Source organism: Equus asinus, chromosome 6, assembly GCF_041296235.1.
Source record: "Equus asinus isolate D_3611 breed Donkey chromosome 6, EquAss-T2T_v2, whole genome shotgun sequence".
Lineage (NCBI taxonomy): Eukaryota > Metazoa > Chordata > Mammalia > Perissodactyla > Equidae > Equus > Equus asinus.
In genome coordinates this window covers 53,789,782-53,809,941 of record NC_091795.1, presented here as the reverse complement: position 1 = coordinate 53,809,941, position 20,160 = coordinate 53,789,782, and the positions used below count along the sequence as shown (strand labels likewise).

Below are 20,160 nucleotides of genomic sequence, written 5' to 3'. Positions count from 1 at the left end.
TTCCATCTGTATGGCATAACCCAATTTTGACATTTAGACATGACTTTTAAAGTCTTGACCTCTTTGATTGGGTTAAGAATACATGTTGGCCAAATGTAAGATACCTTTGCTCTGTTGAATAACTTTTCCTAAGCCTCACACAGTAGTGTTTCATAAGAAGTTAAGGCTTAGAATTTAAAAGGTACTGAAAAGAGAGACCTGGGTTTAATATTCTATTTGAGATATGACACATTGCATTCTACTTCCTAATATCCTTTTTGAAATTGCAATAAATTGTGGCCACCATAAAATTTTCCAGCTCTTTATACATCTGAATTGAAAAAACACTGAATAACATAGGTTACTAGTTGGAAAAATAAGAATAAACTTAAAATTTGTTCTGCAGATTGTCACGATTCACTTTGTCACGTGAGCATCTTATTCAGATATTTTCTGCTTTCTGATTGCCATTTCTGAACATATAAACTAAGTTGTGGGCATTTAAGCCCTGTCTGCTTGAGGCAAAATGTTTCCAGTTCACTTTATTATTTCCTAGCAAATCTTGTTTTTCTTCATACTTCATAATGTTACTCTATATAAGAAAACTAAACAGAAAACACTTCAGGCAAATAATCAGTTCCATTTTGGAATTAACACAACACTTTTCTTTTTCTCACAATTCCTCTTTCATTCCATTTGGTGAACTGGGCCTACATAATTTTACTCCAGTTTGTCTTTAGAAAAAGGACCAGTTCTCTAAGGTAACTTCTCTGCTATTCTTGTACCAACTTGGAAGAGCCATTTAACACTTTATAAATTAATGTTTTAACTAGACACCCTTCTTCATCAGAATGAAGTAGTTGGAAGAAATAGTTTCATGAAAGGATAGTTGCATGAAAAATTTTGTTAGTGCTGCAACTTAGACCTCAGGATCTGCTGCTTGTTTGTTCCTTGCCACAACAACTGTCTTTGTGTCAGTATGTCTTTTGGTGTTTTAAGTTACTTACCAATACTTACTTAACTATAGAAGTAGTATATGTAATGTTCTTTGAATGGTATTAAAACTAATGATGAAGGCAAAGTAATTATTAGATTGACTGTGGGCTTTGGATTCTGAAAGACTTGGATTTCAGTGCAGAGCTCTGTCAATTTTCCTCTGTGATACTGAGCAAGTTATTTAACCTCTCTGACCCTCTATTTTCTTATTTGTCAACAGAGATAATAATACTTACCTTATATTATTGTTAGGATTATTAAATGAGATAATATAAAGGCAGGGTAACTGACACAGTAGCAGCTCCATAAATCACATTAATTGTTTTTATTTTAACTATGCATTCTAGTGTCAGCTGTTTCTGGAATCTGCTTTCTAGTGAAATAGAACTCAAGTCCTCACCTGTACCTTTTTTTATTATTGTTGTTTTTACTCTTCGCAATACTTTATAATTTAGAAATGTTGAGCAATTGAGAACACCACAGGCTTTCAACAAAAAGAGTCACTTACATTGCTCCATATTAATAAGGTAAATAAAATTAGATGCTAAATTATATTTACAAACAAGAGAATATAGAGGAAAAATATTAATAACTAAATCTTGCTACATTTTCAAGCAGTAGCACCATAAGTAAAGGTTTGATTTTTTAGGAAATCTATATGAAAACTTACTGTTAATGATTATGTTAATTATCAAGTGCAACTGAAGAACCTTATTTGTTACAATAAATTATACAGAAACAAAATAATCCATGATATATTTCACCTTTCAAATTAAAAAAGATTTTTTATAGTTAGATATTAATAGTCCTCTTCAACTATTATCGTCTTGTTGTTTTTCAGCATTTTAATTTTTTTTTAAATAGAGGAAATAACAGAATAATATAGTAAATATCCAAATATTCAATTCCTAGATACAATGGTTATTATCATTTTGTCATATCATCTGTATTTTGGTGCTATATTTGAAAGTCAACTAAAGATATATGATTAATTCCTTGTGTTAATTCCACACAAACATAGATGCTGATTTGTCATCTAGAATATTTATTTTTAATTTAAAAAGTATTAAAATTACTCCTCTGTCTATACAGATGGAAAGAAGACATAATTATTTGTAGAGTCTTAGAGTTTAACTTCACTAAAACACATCAAACTTTGCCATTTGTTTTTCTGGGAGGGAATTTCAGGAAGAGGTATGTACTTAGAAACATTTTTAATACTTTTATTTCATTCTTTAATGGTAGGAAAGAGTGACTACAGGATTTTTTTTTTAACATTACATGTATTTCTTTTGAAAACAGTGGTAAAACATTTACCTAATCATAGTTATTAATGTATATGTGCAGTCAAAGAAAATAAGTAAAAGGTTGAAAAATGTGATAATAATTTTAATTAGGTAAGACCAAACTATAATAGTGAGGTAAAGTGAACTCTCTAAGGGCTATTTCAAATGAAGACCAGTTTATGAAAGATTGACTTCAGAAATCTAAATGACTTGTCATTACTTACAGCTTCATATCAATTAATCCCTCAGTTGGGGGGGGGGCGGGCGGGAAGTGGCTGGGAAGGTTCATTCCATTTTAATTCTGATTGTTTTTCTTCAAAGGGCCTCTTGTGTGTAGCCTATGTCATCCAAACAGGTGCCAGAATATAATTTTTTGAAAACTAGAGGATGTGAATTTTCTTAAGTGGTGGTAATCAGGAATTGCCATAATGGAAAAGGGACTTGTGAACACATCTGTACAAATGGAACCATTCCATTATTAATGGGAGATTTATTACTGAAGAAATCACTACAAAACAGCGTGGTAGAGATCGTGTTTTTATTTTAATAGGAGAGCCAAGTCTTGCATTAGGACATTGTTGAAGCTTGTGCAGAAAGTAAATGGCACCCAGGGGACTGTAGCATTCTGCTAGATTGAAGGGCCTTTAATAATCCAATACTCTGATAGCAGTTAAGATAGAGTACGTGTAAGAGCTAGTCTTGTCTTCTGCTTTTATGATAACTTATGCATGGTAACCAAAAGTAGTTATGATGTGCTAGCAGCATTGTTCTTAGTAGATGACTTTTTAAATTAAAAACTAAGTTTGCTGAGTGACTTTTCAGTTTATTTAATGAAAGATAATAAAATAGGATACCTGTTTACAGCAGGTTTAACAGCCACATATTGCACTTAAGAGATTTTTATATCCCTACACAGATGAACATTCAAGTAATGGTAGAAATTTAAATACCAGCCTGTTGTTTTATAACAATTTGAATGGTTATAAAAATGAGTTTATTTTGTGGGATTTTGTTAATGTTCTAATTATTATTTTGGTAATATTTGTTATATTTGACATAGTTCTTAGATTTCACTGTCCATCTTTTGAAATAAGGCACTTTGAAAAATATATAAAATTATGATGAAATTAGTCTACAGCATTTAATAGTTTTATATAAATGATATTTAGTGGTCTAAAAATGTTCTCTTTCACTTTTTGCATTTTTTATGAAAACATCTCATATTAAATTTGGAAAGCCTCTGTTTGGCTTCAAAATCTACTTCCCACTGCCTCTGCCCTCAACTGCATGCACATCATTCATTGCCTCACCTTTGTATTTTCTATTCAGGATATTTGAGCCAGAATTTTAGCTTTAGGACTGCTTATATCTAAAAATAATATTTGTAAAATGTTAGAGCCATGTACCCAAAACAGTAGGCATATTTTATCCTGTACTTTCATTTAACTGAAAAATCTTCAGACAGACCTGTTTTTTAATACTGCACACTAGATGGCAGTTTTGTCATATTCTTCTCGCTTCCAATGCTACCAATATGAGGGGAACAGGAAAGGCCATCAATGTTTAGTCTGCACTCAGAGGGTCTCTGCATGACCAGTGTAGACCCCATGGACTTCCTGGAACATATGTTAGCAATTTAGCTGCAGACATTTATTTCTTTGTTTTACTGCTTGGCTCTTTGAGAAAGTGTTGGTGCCAGGTTATGGGTTGTCTGGATCATGTCAGAGGCCATGGAGATCAAGTTCATGTGACAGCCCAGACTAAGGAAGGATGAAGTTGGAGGAGGTGAGGAAACTGACCCTTACTTTCAACAGCAACAAGTCACTGCCTGTCTGTGGACTGGGGCCAAACGCCTGGGCGTTTAAGTTTTACTCCAGCTGAACAAACAAAACACATTGCCCATTTGGCTTTTTCATATTTCATCAGTGGTAGTTCATTCAGCGATTTCTCTATTTCTCAAAACTTGCTTATCCCTCATCTTTCTCTCTTAATGCTTACTCCTCTAGCCCTGTCCAGACGAAGTGACCTTGAAATCCTCGGCTACTGCCTGCTGCGGTGGTTATGTGGGAAACTGCCCTGGGAACGGAACCTGAAGGACCCTGTGGCTGTTCAGACTGCCAAAACAAAGTACAGCTTTTCAAGTATTCCATCATGTACAGCAACAGGTCTGAAGGGATACATTAAAGAGAGTTAATATCCCAGAGAAGATTGCCAGTCACCCAACATGATAACCAAAGCAAATTTCTTAAATTTGAAAAATATTTTTAGAAAAACCAAACAGCTTACAGACATAAAATCCATTAAGATAACACCTCTGAAATCACATGTATGTGAGTTGTAATGCAAAATATAAAGTGAAATTTTGGTTCCTTTACATGGTGTTTTCCAAAGCTTGGATTCTAGGTGGTAGTATTTTCGAGGAAGAGTATTTTCAAATTAGCATTGTACCAGGATATGCAGGAAGTCTGAGCTTGTTGGGATTGATATTACAACAGTGTGAAATGGGACAAATAGGGCTTATGTTTTCACGTGAGAGCAACATACCTCTTTTCTTAATCCTATGTCTTGGAGGGAGTATGTTTTATTTCTTAGGGAAGAAACAAACAATTTTCATATGAGCAGTTTGTATAAGAGATAACCTTGCAGCCACATAAACATTTTTAATATTCTACATTCAATTTTTATCATCTAGAATATGTTAGCATGAGAATTAGGTCAGACTGAGAACAGAGCATGTTACTATTTTCTCACTGATCAGGCCTAAGAAAAAGTCAATTGCTTGTAGCACTCACTAGCCAGTTTTTCATTATATACCAAGATATGCTCAATAGTAGTTATCCACAGATATAATATCACTATCGGAAAAGGAAGCTATGTTTTAAGTAGGGCAAGTTACAACAGAAGTTTACAAAAGGGCTAGCTGATCCATAGAAATTAATCTTCAAATTCAATGTGGCATCAGTTCTTAATAGAGAGAAAGGCTAGCCTGCAGATGCAGAATAATACAGATTACATTTGTAAATACTGACATATATTACCTGAAATATTTCTCCACTTGGAATCTTGATCATCCTATCCCTTACCCAAAACTAGCACATTTCTCTGTCAGTATTAGAACTATCTGATCAGTGATTTACTGCAGTGATTACTGTGTCCGTATTAACCCGTGTGTAGCTGACAGTTTTCAATATGAGTCAAGTCAAAGCACAGTAACGGGCATATATGAACAGTCTTGGTATCCAATTTTCCACCTCAGTTTACCTAATTTGAATAATGTACTTTATTTAAAACACTAGCATTTTAATTCTAATGATTATATGAGTATGTTTTTCTTTTAATCAGACATTCTATTGGGGCCGGCCCAGTGGCACAGCAGTTAAGTTCACACGTTCTACTTCGGCTACCTGGGGTTCGCTGGTTCAGCTCCTGGGTACAGACCCACACACTGCTTGTCAAGCCATGCTGTGGCAGGCATCCCACATATAAAGTAGAGGAAGATGGGCACAGATGTTAGTTCAGGGCCACTCTTCCTCAGCAAAAAAGAGCAGGATTGGTGGCAGATGTTAGCTCAGGGCTAATCTTTCTCAAAATAAAAAAAAAAAGACATACTATTATGATTTTAGTCTTTTATCAATATGTATATATAGATGCATTCATTGTAGATATCTCTAATGAATATTCCTATATGTGTATATTCAAATATAATAATAAGGTTTCATGTAAAATAATAAAATATAATGCTAATAAACATAACCTCCATTTACATTTTGGGGACCCTTACATAAGTTAATATCTTCATTTTTATTTGATTACTAACATAAACCTATAGACCAGTAAAGCAAGTATCATATTATGAAGTTTATAATTAAGGTAAACCGTAGACATTTTCAGACTTCTTATAGTATAGAATACATAATCACAATTTATTCAATTTGCTGAGAAGGTATAGCACTGAATTTCCCCATAAGGGCATGCTTGTATATTCAACCACAATACTCTCTCTCCCTTATGCCCTTTATTTTCCTACCATAGGGTGATATTAGCTCAGTGCATTTATTGTTGCAATTCTGCCTGCGCTTGAGTTTGTGAATCAAACATTCATATCAGTAATTTTAGTTGAATGTTTATAAATTTGTGGCTGAAGCAACTTAAGGGAGTTGTGCTTGTTCAATCGAGAACACTGCAAAGTGTTAGATTAATGGGGTTTTTTGGTTTGTTTTGTTCTTTGGATATTTCTTGTTAACCTCTTTAATCATGGGACCACACAAAACACTGCCCAATGGAGAACAATATACATAAGTAATTAAATAATTTACCCAATGCTAAGTACCTGAGAAAAAAAAAAATCCTGAAAATCCAGGTACAATTTTTCTACATATTTTTTCTTGTTTTTAAGAAAAAATCATGACAGATATCCCTACTTCTACATTTCTACATGTACATACTTTGAATTAAAGCATCTATACTGTAATTCTACATTTGGTTTCTAGGTGATTGATATAAAATTGGTCAATGAGAATTGAGGGATCTCCCCCACCTCCACTTACCTTCTTACCCAATACAGGTGGGTGAAGAAAAAGTATTGAAAGTCATGATATTGGTGACCCACCAACACAGAATTCAAGTTTTGTTTTCTATTCAAAACAATGAATCACAGGATTGCAAACAAACTCATTGTGTATGACTCTGTTTCGTTTCAGTCTGTTAGATGAGCTCCCTGAGTCAGTGCTTAAATGGGCTCCTTCCGGAAGCAGTTGCTGTAAGTCAAATGATAACTTCTTCCTTCTCCTATATGATTTAGAGGTCACCGCATTCGTCACTCTTGTTTTGTAGCTTTTAACCCACCCACTCCCATTCCCACAGGGGTGGGAGGAAAATCTTCAGGGTTATGGATAGGTCACTAGAGAAGTGAATGTTTAGATCCTCTTTGACATTAGAACACAAGAATGCTAAGAAATTATTCAGACAGCATCCTAGGGTCTGGTGACTGCATTTTTGTTTAGATATATATTTTGGGAATCAGGCACAGGTTTAATAGTCAACTGCATCTGGTATTTTTAGAGTTGACATTCTGTTTTTTTCCTCTTTATATGGTTGAAAGAAGATAAAGTTGACCTAAGGAAAGACCACTTTCAATCAATAATTTAAAAAACCAAATAATTGAACACTTGAATGCTGTTTAGACCTGGGTTGCACTCTGACTGAACAGGCAGCAAAAAAATTTTGAACTGGCAAAGGCATATAACCTTGGGATTTGGATGTATATTTCATTAAATGGGCTTCTCTTTCAAGTCCATATAGACCATTTTGGAATTCTTTGACAGTATTATCAGTAAAAATAGGAAGTCAATTCAGAATTACCCAGTGCCTGTTGTTTGCAGATGTACCAATGGTACATTGTTCAGCACCAATATAACAACTGAGTTAGATCTTCTTCTAGGAAAGAGCCTACTTCTGCTGTCAGGCTTGCTTTTTCTCAGGACAGATAAGCAGAGTGAATCTTGCTCTTTATTTATATTGGGCAATCTTTAAGTTAGCTTTTAGCTGACTTATGAAAGTAAATATGTACACTGACCCTCTAGCTAAGGTCAAATAGTAGTTTCCATCTGAGAGCTTAAAAGTAGAGTTAAATCATCTTAAACTTATATTTACAGCCCTTCTTTGACCAGAAACCCACATTTTCATTTCCATAGGAAACAAGAAGAACAAACCAGTTCTTCTTTCTTACCTCCATTCCCCAAGTCCCACAGTCCGCCCAGTGTGAGTCTTCTGCTCCCCGCTTCTGTAGGCCCTTTTCTTCTGATGCTGGGGGTGAACAGGAGAATCTTCTCATTTAGGGGGATGGGTTGAAGGATGAAAGTTTCCCATTTTTGTAATTGCACAAGTAATGTGGTCAAAATACCAATTTTCCTTTTTGGCTAATATTCTTATTGACATTTTTACCAAGTCATACAGTTTACGTTTTACTCAGTAGGACAGCAAAAAAGAGAGATGGGGAGATGTCAAAAATTTGTTTTAATTCTGTATTTCCCTCACCTTTCCTGTCCCTCCTGTGCAAAAGGCAACTCTTCAGTTTAGGATTATTCAAAGAAAAACCAGATGCCCTGGGTTGTTCAATACAAATGCTTATGGGCCAGTGTATATTCCGTGACATTTCTATTGCTAGAAAGAAGTTAAGAAGATTTGAGTGATGCCAGAAATGATGGGAGGAGTGCCAGGTTCCTTTTTTTCAGTACAAACCATTTATTTGAGTGTATACTATTATTTTATAAAATGCAGATTTCTATTTCTAAAGCACAAAATATTGAAACGTTAATATTAACTAAAGGTCTCTTAAGTTAGTTGGTTGTGCTTGGGAAAGTGGGTATTGCAAGCTTGAAAATTAATCTGATTTACAAAAGGTTTATTACTAAGACATTTTATATAAACCAGCCAAGAAGTTTCACAGCATGCGTGTCCAACTAGTGTAATAATAATAGTTTCAAAAGTTTCTATCTCTTGAAATGATAGTTATGATACTCAATATTTCACTAGCTTAAAAAGCAGATGATTCAAGAATATCATAATTTCATACTACTCAAAGCAGTTTGTTTTATAGGTCTGGAAATATGCTAGTAAATTAAAAAGTGTGCTTAATGTAATAAATCCTTGAAAGGCTAACATTTAAATCAGTAGTACATCACAACAGTCTAAGCTTCAAGTTTATAATAATAAATTTATAACCAAGGTGGCTCTTTTCTTTTTCTCCCTCTCCTACCTCACTGGTACCTCATTTTCTCAAGCCCCAGACCCATGAAGGCTTTGCAGCACAGCTGCTATCAGTTGGTGGAGTGCCAGGAGTCTTCCTTAGTTTTCTAAGAGTGATTTGTGAAGAGTGTTCTCAATATACTCAGCTCTCTTCTCCATTTGGGGTATTCTGGTTAATAGAATTATAACATATACCAAACTTGGCATACCAATCTTGAAAGGACCAAAGAACAACAGAGTATTTATATTAAAATCATAGTGAATGTGTATTAATCTTTTCTCTTTTTGATCATCCCTTCACAATTGGATGCCTCCATAGGGCTCCTGGAAACATGAGTTATAAATGTGATGATGCCACAGCACTTGCTAGTTAATAGAGATCTGGTTGATTGAATGCTAGATAACAGAATTTGATATATCGTATACATTAGAGAGGAAAAAAGTAGGTTGCATAATTGCCACAGTATCCCCAAAAAAACAAAAACCCTGGAGCCAAGAGTTCTCATTTTAGCCACAGTAGCCTTCTGTTCCTAGAAAATAGCTGAGGACAATTGGATGTAAAGTGGTCACTCTGACTGTCATAGGGGGAAAGAAATGATGCCTCTTGTTTTTCGCCTTTTTCCCTGTGGGGAGTGGACCCCAGTGTCCCTGCAGTTGCCCACTTGAATGGAGGTAGGCCTGGGGGGAAGTGAAGGATTAGGAAGTCATCCTGCCAACCAAGGAGCTTCCCCGGTTTTCCTGCTATGCGATATAAACACCTTAGTGAGAAAGGAAGAGGTCCTTGTGTCTGCTCAGTAGTAAGTTTTTGGAAGGGAAAGGCTTGTAAATACTCCAGTGGTTTGTGGAATATCTGAACATCTCTGTGAACACATGAAAGCAGGCCAGTTTTTAAATAGTGGATGGCGTCATCACTTACCTGTGTCTTGAATTTAGGTTGAACCTCCCTGAAAGAAAAATACAAACTACATTTGTTTTAAGGCAGCTATGTTTTCCACTTTTGGTTAGTAATCCTCCTTGTGTTTAAAAGTTTGTAGTTCATAACGTTTTTAGGGGAAGAGGGTTACTACATAGTTCTAGAGAAGAGATGACATTTGGGAAAAAATAAAGGTGGCAACTTGTCATCCTCTGCTCTGAACCAGGAAGGCTGCGCTGTGAAGGCCCTGGGCTAGCTAGGCAGGGGGCACTTGAGGGAGCTCTGGCAAATTCTGAAACCAATCCTGGCTGAAAACGTAGAATTCAATGTCATTTCTAAATGTACTCTTATAATCTCAAAATCAAGCCTTAATTAAAATTTGCAATGATTCTTTTTCCTTTAAGGACATTTATAAGTAACATTTGTTCTTAACTGAATTTCTAAAACTTCAACATAAAAAAAGTATGAAGCATGTCTGGTCTACTATATTATCCATGTAGTTCTTAGTAGTTACACCACATAAATCAAAATCACTATCATTTTTAAAATTTGCTTCCTTTGATAAGATTAGTGAATTGTAAGCATATCAACAAAGATATGTAAAAAAATTACCAGTTTCTCACACTTGTCAAATCTGTAGGTCACTATATTTCAGTCATTTTTGGATATCATTTAAAAAGTGCTTTTCATCAAATTGTTCTTTCTTAGTTTCTTCAGGATGTGTATGTGTGGGTGTATATATATATGCATGTGTAAGGGAGAAATAAAAGAGATTTTGAGGCTATTGGAGTCTTGACAATTCTTGCCAATTATGAATGACATGTAAAAAACAATACTTCACAGGTGAAATAGCCCAATATTTGGCATGTGCTCATAATTTAGCATATGATGAAAAGCCAAACTATCAAATGCTCAAGAAGATTCTGAACCCAGGTGGAACACCTTTAGGACCACTGGAATTTTCGACTAAAGGAGAGACTGTAAATGTGCATACTCCACACAATCAAAAAGTAAGTAATGGGGGCCCTGGGATCCCCTGATTTCCTTCTGTGACACTTTTCCACCAAATGAAGTTGTTTTATGTCTCAAAATGAGTCTGACAACCCAGTTTCTTATTATATTTAATTCCTATTTCCCCTAACTCAGCCCCAAGGAATTTTGTTAAAATTTCTTTTGACCTATTGTCTCTCAGACAAAACAGTAGGATCAGTGGCCTGTTGTGTGCTATTAAAGAAATAAAGCAGTCATGGATGTCATAAAGATAGGACCATGTAAGATTAAAGGGTAATCTGACTATTCATGAGAATGTCTATTTGCTGCTTTTCTTCAGATTTTATTTAGTTATTGCTCTCTAATTTTGCTTATAGTTTGGCCATAATTTGGTGGTGATAACCATATTCTTAGATTTAACCAGATTATTTGTATGTGCTAATATTTCAATCTATACAAACAAATCTTTCAAGAAAGTTATTTTTTAAAAGTTACACCTTCTGCTTTACTTTGCTATCTTTCAGCTGGCTCCCTCACACCAACTTAAAAAGAAAAAAAGAATTAGAACTTGAAACAATATAAAAGAATTGGACCTTAAAACTTTTTTAGGAGCAAGGAGCCTGAGATTGATGTCAGCAATGTTACTGGACAGGCAACTCAATGTCCATTTCTTCCTTGACACTATCCATATGCAAAAAAAATGGGGAGGGCTTTTTTTCTTGATGCATGTACAATAAGGTAGGGTCAGGATGCCATTCATTTTTAGTATTTCTTGTGAACTTTGGATCATCACAAGTGTTCATGAGCCAAGAATGCAGGATGCAAACTAATGTGACTGATAGGCTGCTAGATGAATGGTGAGTCAAGTATCAATGCACAGATGGTTCTGATTTGCTGAATTTTGTAGCTGCAGCAACTGAAGACATAAAATATCCTTCTAGTCATAAATTAGCTCTTTGGAAGCAAAACCTTGGCACCAGAGCTTTACAACCTTCAATTAGTAGGGAAAGAAGTATTTGAATGACTGTGGTATTGACATCTGTAGGCCTGCATAGTAATCATTCCTAATAGAAGAGAATATCTGTTTGAGGAGGTTTTGCATGGCTAATTAACTACCAGTGAGAATATGTAATTTTTTCATGATCTCCTGATTGTCACCTTTCTCTCATGATACAATTACATTTTATTGTAGCAAGTGCCTCACAAACCAATTGTCAGCACTATTTACGTATTGCAGAAGGCAGAACAAAAGTTCATGTTTAATAAAAAGCCACTGGATTTTGATCTTGGTAATTACTGAGACTTATTTTAACAGTTTTATTGACTTTAGTGTTTTTATCACTTTTGCAACAAAACAAAGAGCCATTTCCTTGACATAGTAGTTCCCTTGCAATAATGGTCACCCCTTAATCTATTACTAATTTAAGTAGATTTTTTCCTTTTTGTAGTTTTTCAGTTTCATAAACTTAATTGAAATATAAAAGAAGCCATTTTAAAAACCGATAGCTATATCCTCTGATATAAAATGCTAATTATTATCCACCAGAATTTTCAGTTTCATCAAATTCAAAGGATGTTTATGTGAAATGATTTTTATATGGAAAGAATAAAACATAAAACATTTTTTCCAATAAACCTCAATGAAAAATGTTTTATTCTTCTTTTTGATTAGAACACTCTGATTATGAGTAAAAAGAAAACACTAAGAATAATACGCATTCTTAAGACCTTAGTTAATTTCTGTTAACAATATGATCAGCCTCAGTATATAGACAATAAGATGATTTGAGAATATATTTCACAGAGGATCAATATTTATTGGATAATGACTTTATTTCTCTAGTATTTTAAGTGTACAAATATGCTTAATAATTATAGTATAACATATAGGTTCACCATATGTGGCTAAAACTTAAGTGTTTTAATTTTTACTCTTAAAGTTTACAGATTTTGTAATGCTGCAAAAACCAAAGTTGAAAATGTTAAAAGCAAAGTATGACAATATAAACTGTCCTGTACTCAGTTCCCCTGAATGATACCAGTATTGCATAGTTTCCACCATTGATTGCTGCCATAACAAAAATCATTTTAAGTCCAGAATGAGTATCAATCACATGGCCCGAAATTTCTCTCTTTTTTTAGTCACAGATAGAGGCCCCTTGTTAAGTAACTAAAAACATTTCTTGTTACTCTATATACTCTATACTTGTTACACTGGACTTTATACTTGTCACTATACATTTTGTTACTCTATACTATCTAACAGAATAGTGAATGAACTCTAGGCTTGTACTTTTTGAACAAAGATACTTAAAAAGAAGTCAGTGGACCAGAAAACGTATACAAGTAGCTAAATAAAATGTTTCTAAGACTCGGTATTCAAAGGAAAGTTATGAATAATATTTTTTTAATATTATTTCCCTCAGAATAAGTGGTTGTGCCTCTTAAATTTAGTATTCTTAACAAAAATATGTTTTGGTTAGGTATTAGAAAATAGCACATCACCATAAGAATCTCGGCAAACTTACAGCATCTTTTTTTGCAAAAGAAAAATGAGGTATTTTTCCAATACTGGGTTTTACTAAGTATCATAAACTGTTCCCTGTAAAATGAGCCTTCGTGAAATCCTCAAATACTGTTACAGGAGTTAAATTGGAAATGAATTTTTGTCAAGATAGTAGAGACATTGATATTTTTTCCTGAAAAGCAAATCTTTTGGGGGACTTGACTCGATCAAAATGATGGTATGTATAGCTAAAATCACTCTCTAGTAGTCCTGACGGCTCCTGAGGTTGCACTGTCAAGTTGGAAGAATCTATCATCAGGGCTACCACAGTCTATTTATGCCGTCCACTGGGATTTATGTCCAAAATTCATTGAAGGAAACCACATTTCAGTAAGAATGCTCACTGAGGTGAGCTAAAGCTCCAGAATTCCCAGATGAGAATGCTAAAGTGAACCTGGAAAACCAGCATTACTGACTATCCCAAGTCAACCCTTGAATCAGCTGTTTCTTCAAGAGCCAGTAAAGGACCTTTTTATCAGTTTATCAGTCTCTCTCTCTCCGTATTATGATGCCTGAATCGATACTGTAATAGTATGGATGCCTGGGCATAAGGAGCCACCTATCCTTCCTAAATGCTTTACCTCAGCAGAGGCGTAACTGTCAGAACTAAAATGTTCAAGCTATTTTACATCTCAGACCAGTAAAAGTTTGTTCCTTCATTCACCCTAAATCTGAGGTTCCCACAGCAAATCCAAGGGTGAATATATTGTTATTGGTAGCAGTAATCTTTGTATTGAACTTAGAAATCGATAAAATTCTTTCTTGAGCTTTAATTCTCAAAATAGTTCTATTGAAGTGTCTTCATATTGATTTTCTGTTTGAGAAAAGTAAAATGTAAATTGTCAATTATAAGCACATTTTTTAGCTTATCAAATTTTAGAAGTCTAAAAGTATTCCTCATTTTGTACAATGAAATGCCAACCACTTTCTTGAAAATGACACACATTTAGATAGTATCCTTCTTCTTGATTATGGGATGCCCAGAGTGTTTTCTATATTTTATATCTTTGAGAAAAAGTTTTATTCCGTTCACAGTTAAGAGTTAATCATTGCACTTCACTCTTACCATTTTAAGTTTCCCTAGACATAGAAATTTCCCATAAACTGGGTATCATTTGGTTTATTAGCTAGAAGTGTCCATGGCAGTGCAACCTAACCATCCGGCCAACAGACAGGAGATCCAGGAGGCATCATCTCTTAGGAAGCCGCACAGAGGACTGAATATACTAGACCAAATTTTGTTTGTACAACAGAGGCTCCCAGGTAAAAAACTGTTATATCTAAAGTGCCTCACATATAGGAGGCATTAAAAACCCCGATTAATATCTCAACTAATTTTTATATCATAGAATACATTTTCACCATGATTGGCAAACCAGTGCTTTTTGAGGATAAACCTGTGTGCAACAGCTTTGGGAAACTCGTTGTTTCACACTAGTGGTATGATGAGCACGTATTACCAAGATGACTTCACTGGAAGGGTGGCTCCGAAGGTGGTTACACATGAATTTCCCCAGTAGTCTGGAGAGTTGAATGGTGGAAATAAAGAACCCCTGAGTGATTAGGAAACAATTCCAATTTTCAGGTTACTGAAAAGCAATGGCTTTGCTATCCTTTAAGAAGCTGGGATCCAGGAGGAGGGGTTAGTAAAGAGTGGTGTGGTGACAGCTTAGACCTAGCCACCAAACACCACCATATTTTAAAGGAAAGGAATGAACATACTTGGCATTAGAAGCTAAAAATTGAGAGACTACAAATTAAAGGTCTGCTTGCCCAGCGAATGTAATTCATTCTCCATTTTGGCACTGGCTACTCCATCATTTCCCCTTGTGCTGTTCCCATCTTCTGCCCCCTATTTAACCGATAAAAAAAGGTGATGGCACTTTCAGCTGCTGTAAACATGAAGCTGCTGTACAAACACTTCACATAAGGATCTTCACTGTGGGTTTCAATCTTCTAGCTGGACTGGGGGATCTGCCCTCCTGTTGCCATGTCTACTTGAAGGTTATTCAAAGTCACTCATCCCTCTGGGGACACCATGGCGTGAAAGAGAAACCTTACAGACAGCAGGCTTGTTGTAGAACTTAACCTCTGGTACTGATACACAGTATTAAATGACACAAACTGTTATTCGTCTGCTCAAAGGCTAAATTACCTGTATAAAAAAGTAAGCATCATCATAAGCTACACATTAATTAGGCTCACTTCAATGATAGAAAACTAAGATTCTAATTAATAAGAATTTAAACTAAAAAGATGTACTGGATCCACTCCCAGCAAAGGTTAATAAGGAATTCATGTGCAGTTTTAAAATGTGACAGTTTTCTGTAAAAATGCCGTTTTCAATAAGCAAGTTATCTGTACAGATAATTTCTAAAGAGTGCACAACAGTGACACCAATTTTAATTGGTCTTGTCCTATTGATGAGAAAGGCTCTGGATCTTGCCAACTACTATATTTTTTCTCTAACATCCATTTGTTGGTTTCCTCTTTATTTCTTCCTTTTTTCAAAGCTTGGCAAGTTTAGAATTTTCAAGAATCTGGACATGACTGCATTTTTTTTTCCAGTGTCAAAAGTTTTCATTATATATTATTACTTACTCTCTATCAACAGGTTGATTCGCAAAAGGCTGCAACAAAGGAAGTCAATCAGATGCAAAATAGGTTAATAGGAAAAAAAGCCGACAGAGAGAGAAGTGCTGAGTCCTGTGCAACATGGAGAAAAGTGCAAAAAGAGGAGAAGCTGATTGGATTGCTTAACAATGAAACAGCTCAGGTGAGAGGTTTTTTGTTGTTGTTTTTTCCCTTAATGTTACATTAGAATATACCCTTTGGGAATAAAGACGTTTTACTTTCTCCTGAGGGCCAAGGTTTTATGGCTTTGTTAAAATGAGAAGGGACAGAAAATATCCTATCCTGTGGATAAAATCAAAGCAGCCGACACCAGTTATCATAGAAACAGAATGACAGTGAGCACATTTTCGTACAGATCTGATTCCTTTCTTTAGCCTAAGAATGTAATGAAGTGCACTTAAATTTTTTATGCCATCTATTATCCATTAGGGACTCTTAACACACTGCATACTTTCACATTGGTTCCTCCAGTCTAACCCTTATAATCAAATGTAAGTGAAGAGTTTCCTTGTCAATATGGTTGGATTTTAAAATGATGTGTTTTTTACATCATTCGATTGTTTGGTTGGATAGCGACTCACCTTTAGCAGATGACTCATTCAACCAGCAGCAAAAGTCTTTCCTAATCTAACCTTTTTTGACAAGGAGAAGCATACAAAGTATTTATCTCTGCAGTGGAAAAAATTTTTCAAAACGGCCAACATTTTATATGATTTATACACCATCATTTTCCCCAGATGATTTGAAGTAGTTTACAATGTAAAACAGGATAATTTAATGACCCCACCTTCTATCTCTCACTCCCTGCCCCTCAAAAAAACTGGTCTATCAGGCAGCTGGGATGTTAATCACTAAACTGAGCACTGAATTTGGCTCTGAACTTCTTGGCAGCCAAGGCAAAAATTAGAAGCATACTAGTTAGACATTTCTCATTCAACCCACAAGCACACAAGTTTATCTAGAGAGATGCTTTTTTAGTACTAAGAGAAATCTTTTGCACTTATTCCATTATAAAACAAAAGTACCATCATTTATTTTTAAATTGATATAAAGGAATCTCTGAATGGTCATCTTTTACAGTTCCCATTTGTAAAATTAAAGACAAATATTTGCTTGGTGACAAAATTTAGAGATTCTTAGGTGCTCTTTTTCAACTCTTCCTGTGCACCAGAATTGCCTATGTCTGGGTGTAGAGAGGGACTATAAAACTGCTGATGCCCAGGTTCCAAGCAAAGAAATTGACATATTTTAATTGGGGGTGGCAATGTGATACATGTGTGTACATGTCATCACTCCAGAAGGTTCTTTGTTCCCTTTCTCAGTCAATCCCCTTCCCTGAGATAAGCACTGTTCTGATATTCTGATTCTCCTCACTAGATTAGTCTTGCCTCTTCCAGAGTTTCAGATACACACAGTCAAATGGCGTGTGCTCTTGTGTGTCTGGCACCTTTCACTCAGCATGTTTTTTCAAATTATTCCGTATTGTTGCATGGATTAGTAATTTGTTCTTTTTCTTGTTGAGTAGTACTCTGTTGTATAACTGCATCATAATTCACATTTCCATTCTCCTATTAATGGACACCTATGGCCTGCCTCTGGCTCTAGCCAGCACGGAATATTTGCAGTGAACATTCTGACACAAGTCCTTCTATGGGCATGTTTTGTTTCTCCTGAGAAATGGAATTGCTGGGTCATAGGGCAGATGTATGTTCAACTTTATAAAAAGTGGAGAAGTAATTGCCATTTTATAGTCCCACCATTAACATATAAGAATCCCAGCCATTCCACATCCTCCCCAACATCTGGTGTTGTCCATCTTTTTAATTTTAGCCATTCGAACCTGTGTCTATTAGTATATCACAGTGATTCCAATTATCATTGACCTGATAACTAATAATTTGAGCACCTTTTCATCTGCTAACTGCCCATTCATACATCTTCTTTTGTGAAGTGTCCTTTCAAGTATTTTGATCCATTTTTATTTGGATGATTGTCTTTTTATTGAGTTGCAGTAATTCTTTATATATTCCACATACAAATCTGTCCAATATCTGTATCATGGATGTCTTCTCCTAGTGTGCAGCTCGCCTATTCATCTACTTAACAGTGTCTCTGATGAGCAGAAGCTATTTGTTATTTTTCTTTGAAGTTCAATTTATCAATTATTTTCTTTAAATTTGGGGGAGCTTTCAGTAAAGAAACCTAGGAAACCTTTGCCTACGTCAAGGTCACAGTTATTTTGCTATATATTTTTTAAGAAGGTGTTAATTTTAGCTTTTGTGTTTGGGTCTATAAGCCATCTCAGATCAATTATTGGTATCGTGTGAGGTAGGGCATGAGGTTCATTCTTTTCCATCTAGAAAGCCAGTTGTTCCAGCACCACTTATTTAAAAGATTTTCCTTTTCCTAACTAAATGTCTTTGGAGTCATTTTCAAAAGTCAGCTGACCATGTAAGTGTGGGTCTGTTTCTGGACTCTCTCTTCTTTCAATCTATTTGCCTATCCTTACACCAACACCAGGACTGCGTCAATTACTGCAGCTTTACAACAAGTTCTGAAATTAGGTAGTGCAAGTCCTTCAACCCTTTCCTGGGCCATTTTAGGTCCTGGTTCTCTCCCTAAAATTTAAGAACCAGCTTGTCAGCTTCTACTAAAAAGCACAAGGGGATTTTGATTGGAACTATGCTAAATCTAAAGATTAGTTTAGAAGGAACAAATCCCAATAGCATTGAGTCCTCTAATGCGTGAACCTGATACTTCTCTCCATTTATGTAGATCTTCTTTAATTTCTGTCAATATGTTTTATAGTTTTCAGTACAGATATCTGACACATCTTCCATTAAAATTATCACTAAATATTTTGCTTTTTGATCCTACTGTAAATGTAATTTTTAAAAAATTTCATATTCTAGTCATTTGTTGCTGCTATAAATACAATTCATTTTGTATATTGACCTTATGTCTTGGGATCTTTCTGAATTCACTTATTAGTTCTAGTAGTTTTGTGTACAGTCTTAGGACTTTCTACATAGTCACTCATGTTGTCTGTGAACAGTTTTACTTCTTCCTTTCCAACATGTATGCCTGATAAATGGTACGAGAGACAGGCCAGGTTACCAACGTGAAGCAGAAAGAGAACAGAGCAGGAAGCTGATTCTTGGGGCTTTGGCCTACAGGAATGACGTTAAAAAACATAGAAGCAGTTCCTGAAACTTGCATATATCAGTATTCTATTCAGTCTATTGTGGGTGTTCTGTATCTGTAGGTTTCCAAAAGACATGCCACAACATCTGCCCCAGGGGAGACTCCTTTGGTTGTACAGCCTTGTCCCTTACCCACTATATGGCACATAGATTGAGTAAAACTTGCCATGGCATGTAAAAAGTTGAGAACCACTACATTAATTATTTAATTTTTATTTATTTTTTGTGATAAAGAAAACAGATAACATTAAATTTACCTCAACCATTTCCAACTGTGCAGATCCAAAAGTACCAAATCGAACTCACAGAGCCGAAAAATACACCAGAGAGGTTCAACAGCAGACTAGATGAAGCAGAAGAAAAGATCAGTCAACTTGAAGACAAGGCAGTGGAACTCATCCAATCAGAGCAGCAAAAAGAAAAAAGAATGAAAAAAAGGGAAGATTGCTTAAGGGGTAACATCAAACAGTCTAACTTTCGCATTAGAGGGGTCCCAGAAGGAGAAGTGAGAAAGAAAGGGTCATAAATCTTGTTTGAAGAAAATAGCTGAAAACTTCCCTAACTTGGGGTAGGAAAAAGACATCCAGATCTGGGAAGCTCAGAGAGTTCCAAATAAGATGAATTCAAAGAGACCCACACCAAGACACATTATAATTAAAATGTCAAAAGTTAAAGAAAGACAAGAAGAGAGTATTAAAAGCAGCAAGAGAAAATCTTGTTACATAGAAAATCTTCATCAGACTGTTAGCAGATTTTTCAGCAGAAACTTTGCAGGCTAGAAGAGAGTGGCACAATCTATTCAAAGTGCTGAAAGAAAAATACTTCCAACCAGGAATGCTCTATGTG

The 20,160-nt window shown here is 35.2% G+C and overlaps 1 protein-coding gene across 11 annotated transcripts in view; it reads left to right on the top strand.

Moving 5' to 3' along the window:
* Nucleotides 1–20,160, top strand: part of VRK2 (VRK serine/threonine kinase 2) — a 94,964-nt gene that overhangs the window by 70,350 nt on the left and 4,454 nt on the right. For 6 of the 11 annotated variants that reach the window (XM_070512069.1, XM_070512065.1, XM_070512066.1 and 3 more), the window contains 4 exons: nucleotides 4,268–4,388; nucleotides 6,962–7,020; nucleotides 10,765–10,931; nucleotides 16,092–16,253. In XM_070512069.1, the coding sequence (XP_070368170.1) occupies nucleotides 4,268–4,388; nucleotides 6,962–7,020; nucleotides 10,765–10,931; nucleotides 16,092–16,253 (509 nt within the window). Of the gene's footprint in view, nucleotides 1–4,267; nucleotides 4,389–6,961; nucleotides 7,021–10,764; nucleotides 10,932–16,091; nucleotides 16,254–19,594; nucleotides 19,770–20,160 lie in introns of all 11 variants that reach the window. The other 5 variants (XM_070512074.1, XM_070512070.1, XM_070512072.1 and 2 more) reach the window with 1 other exon arrangement.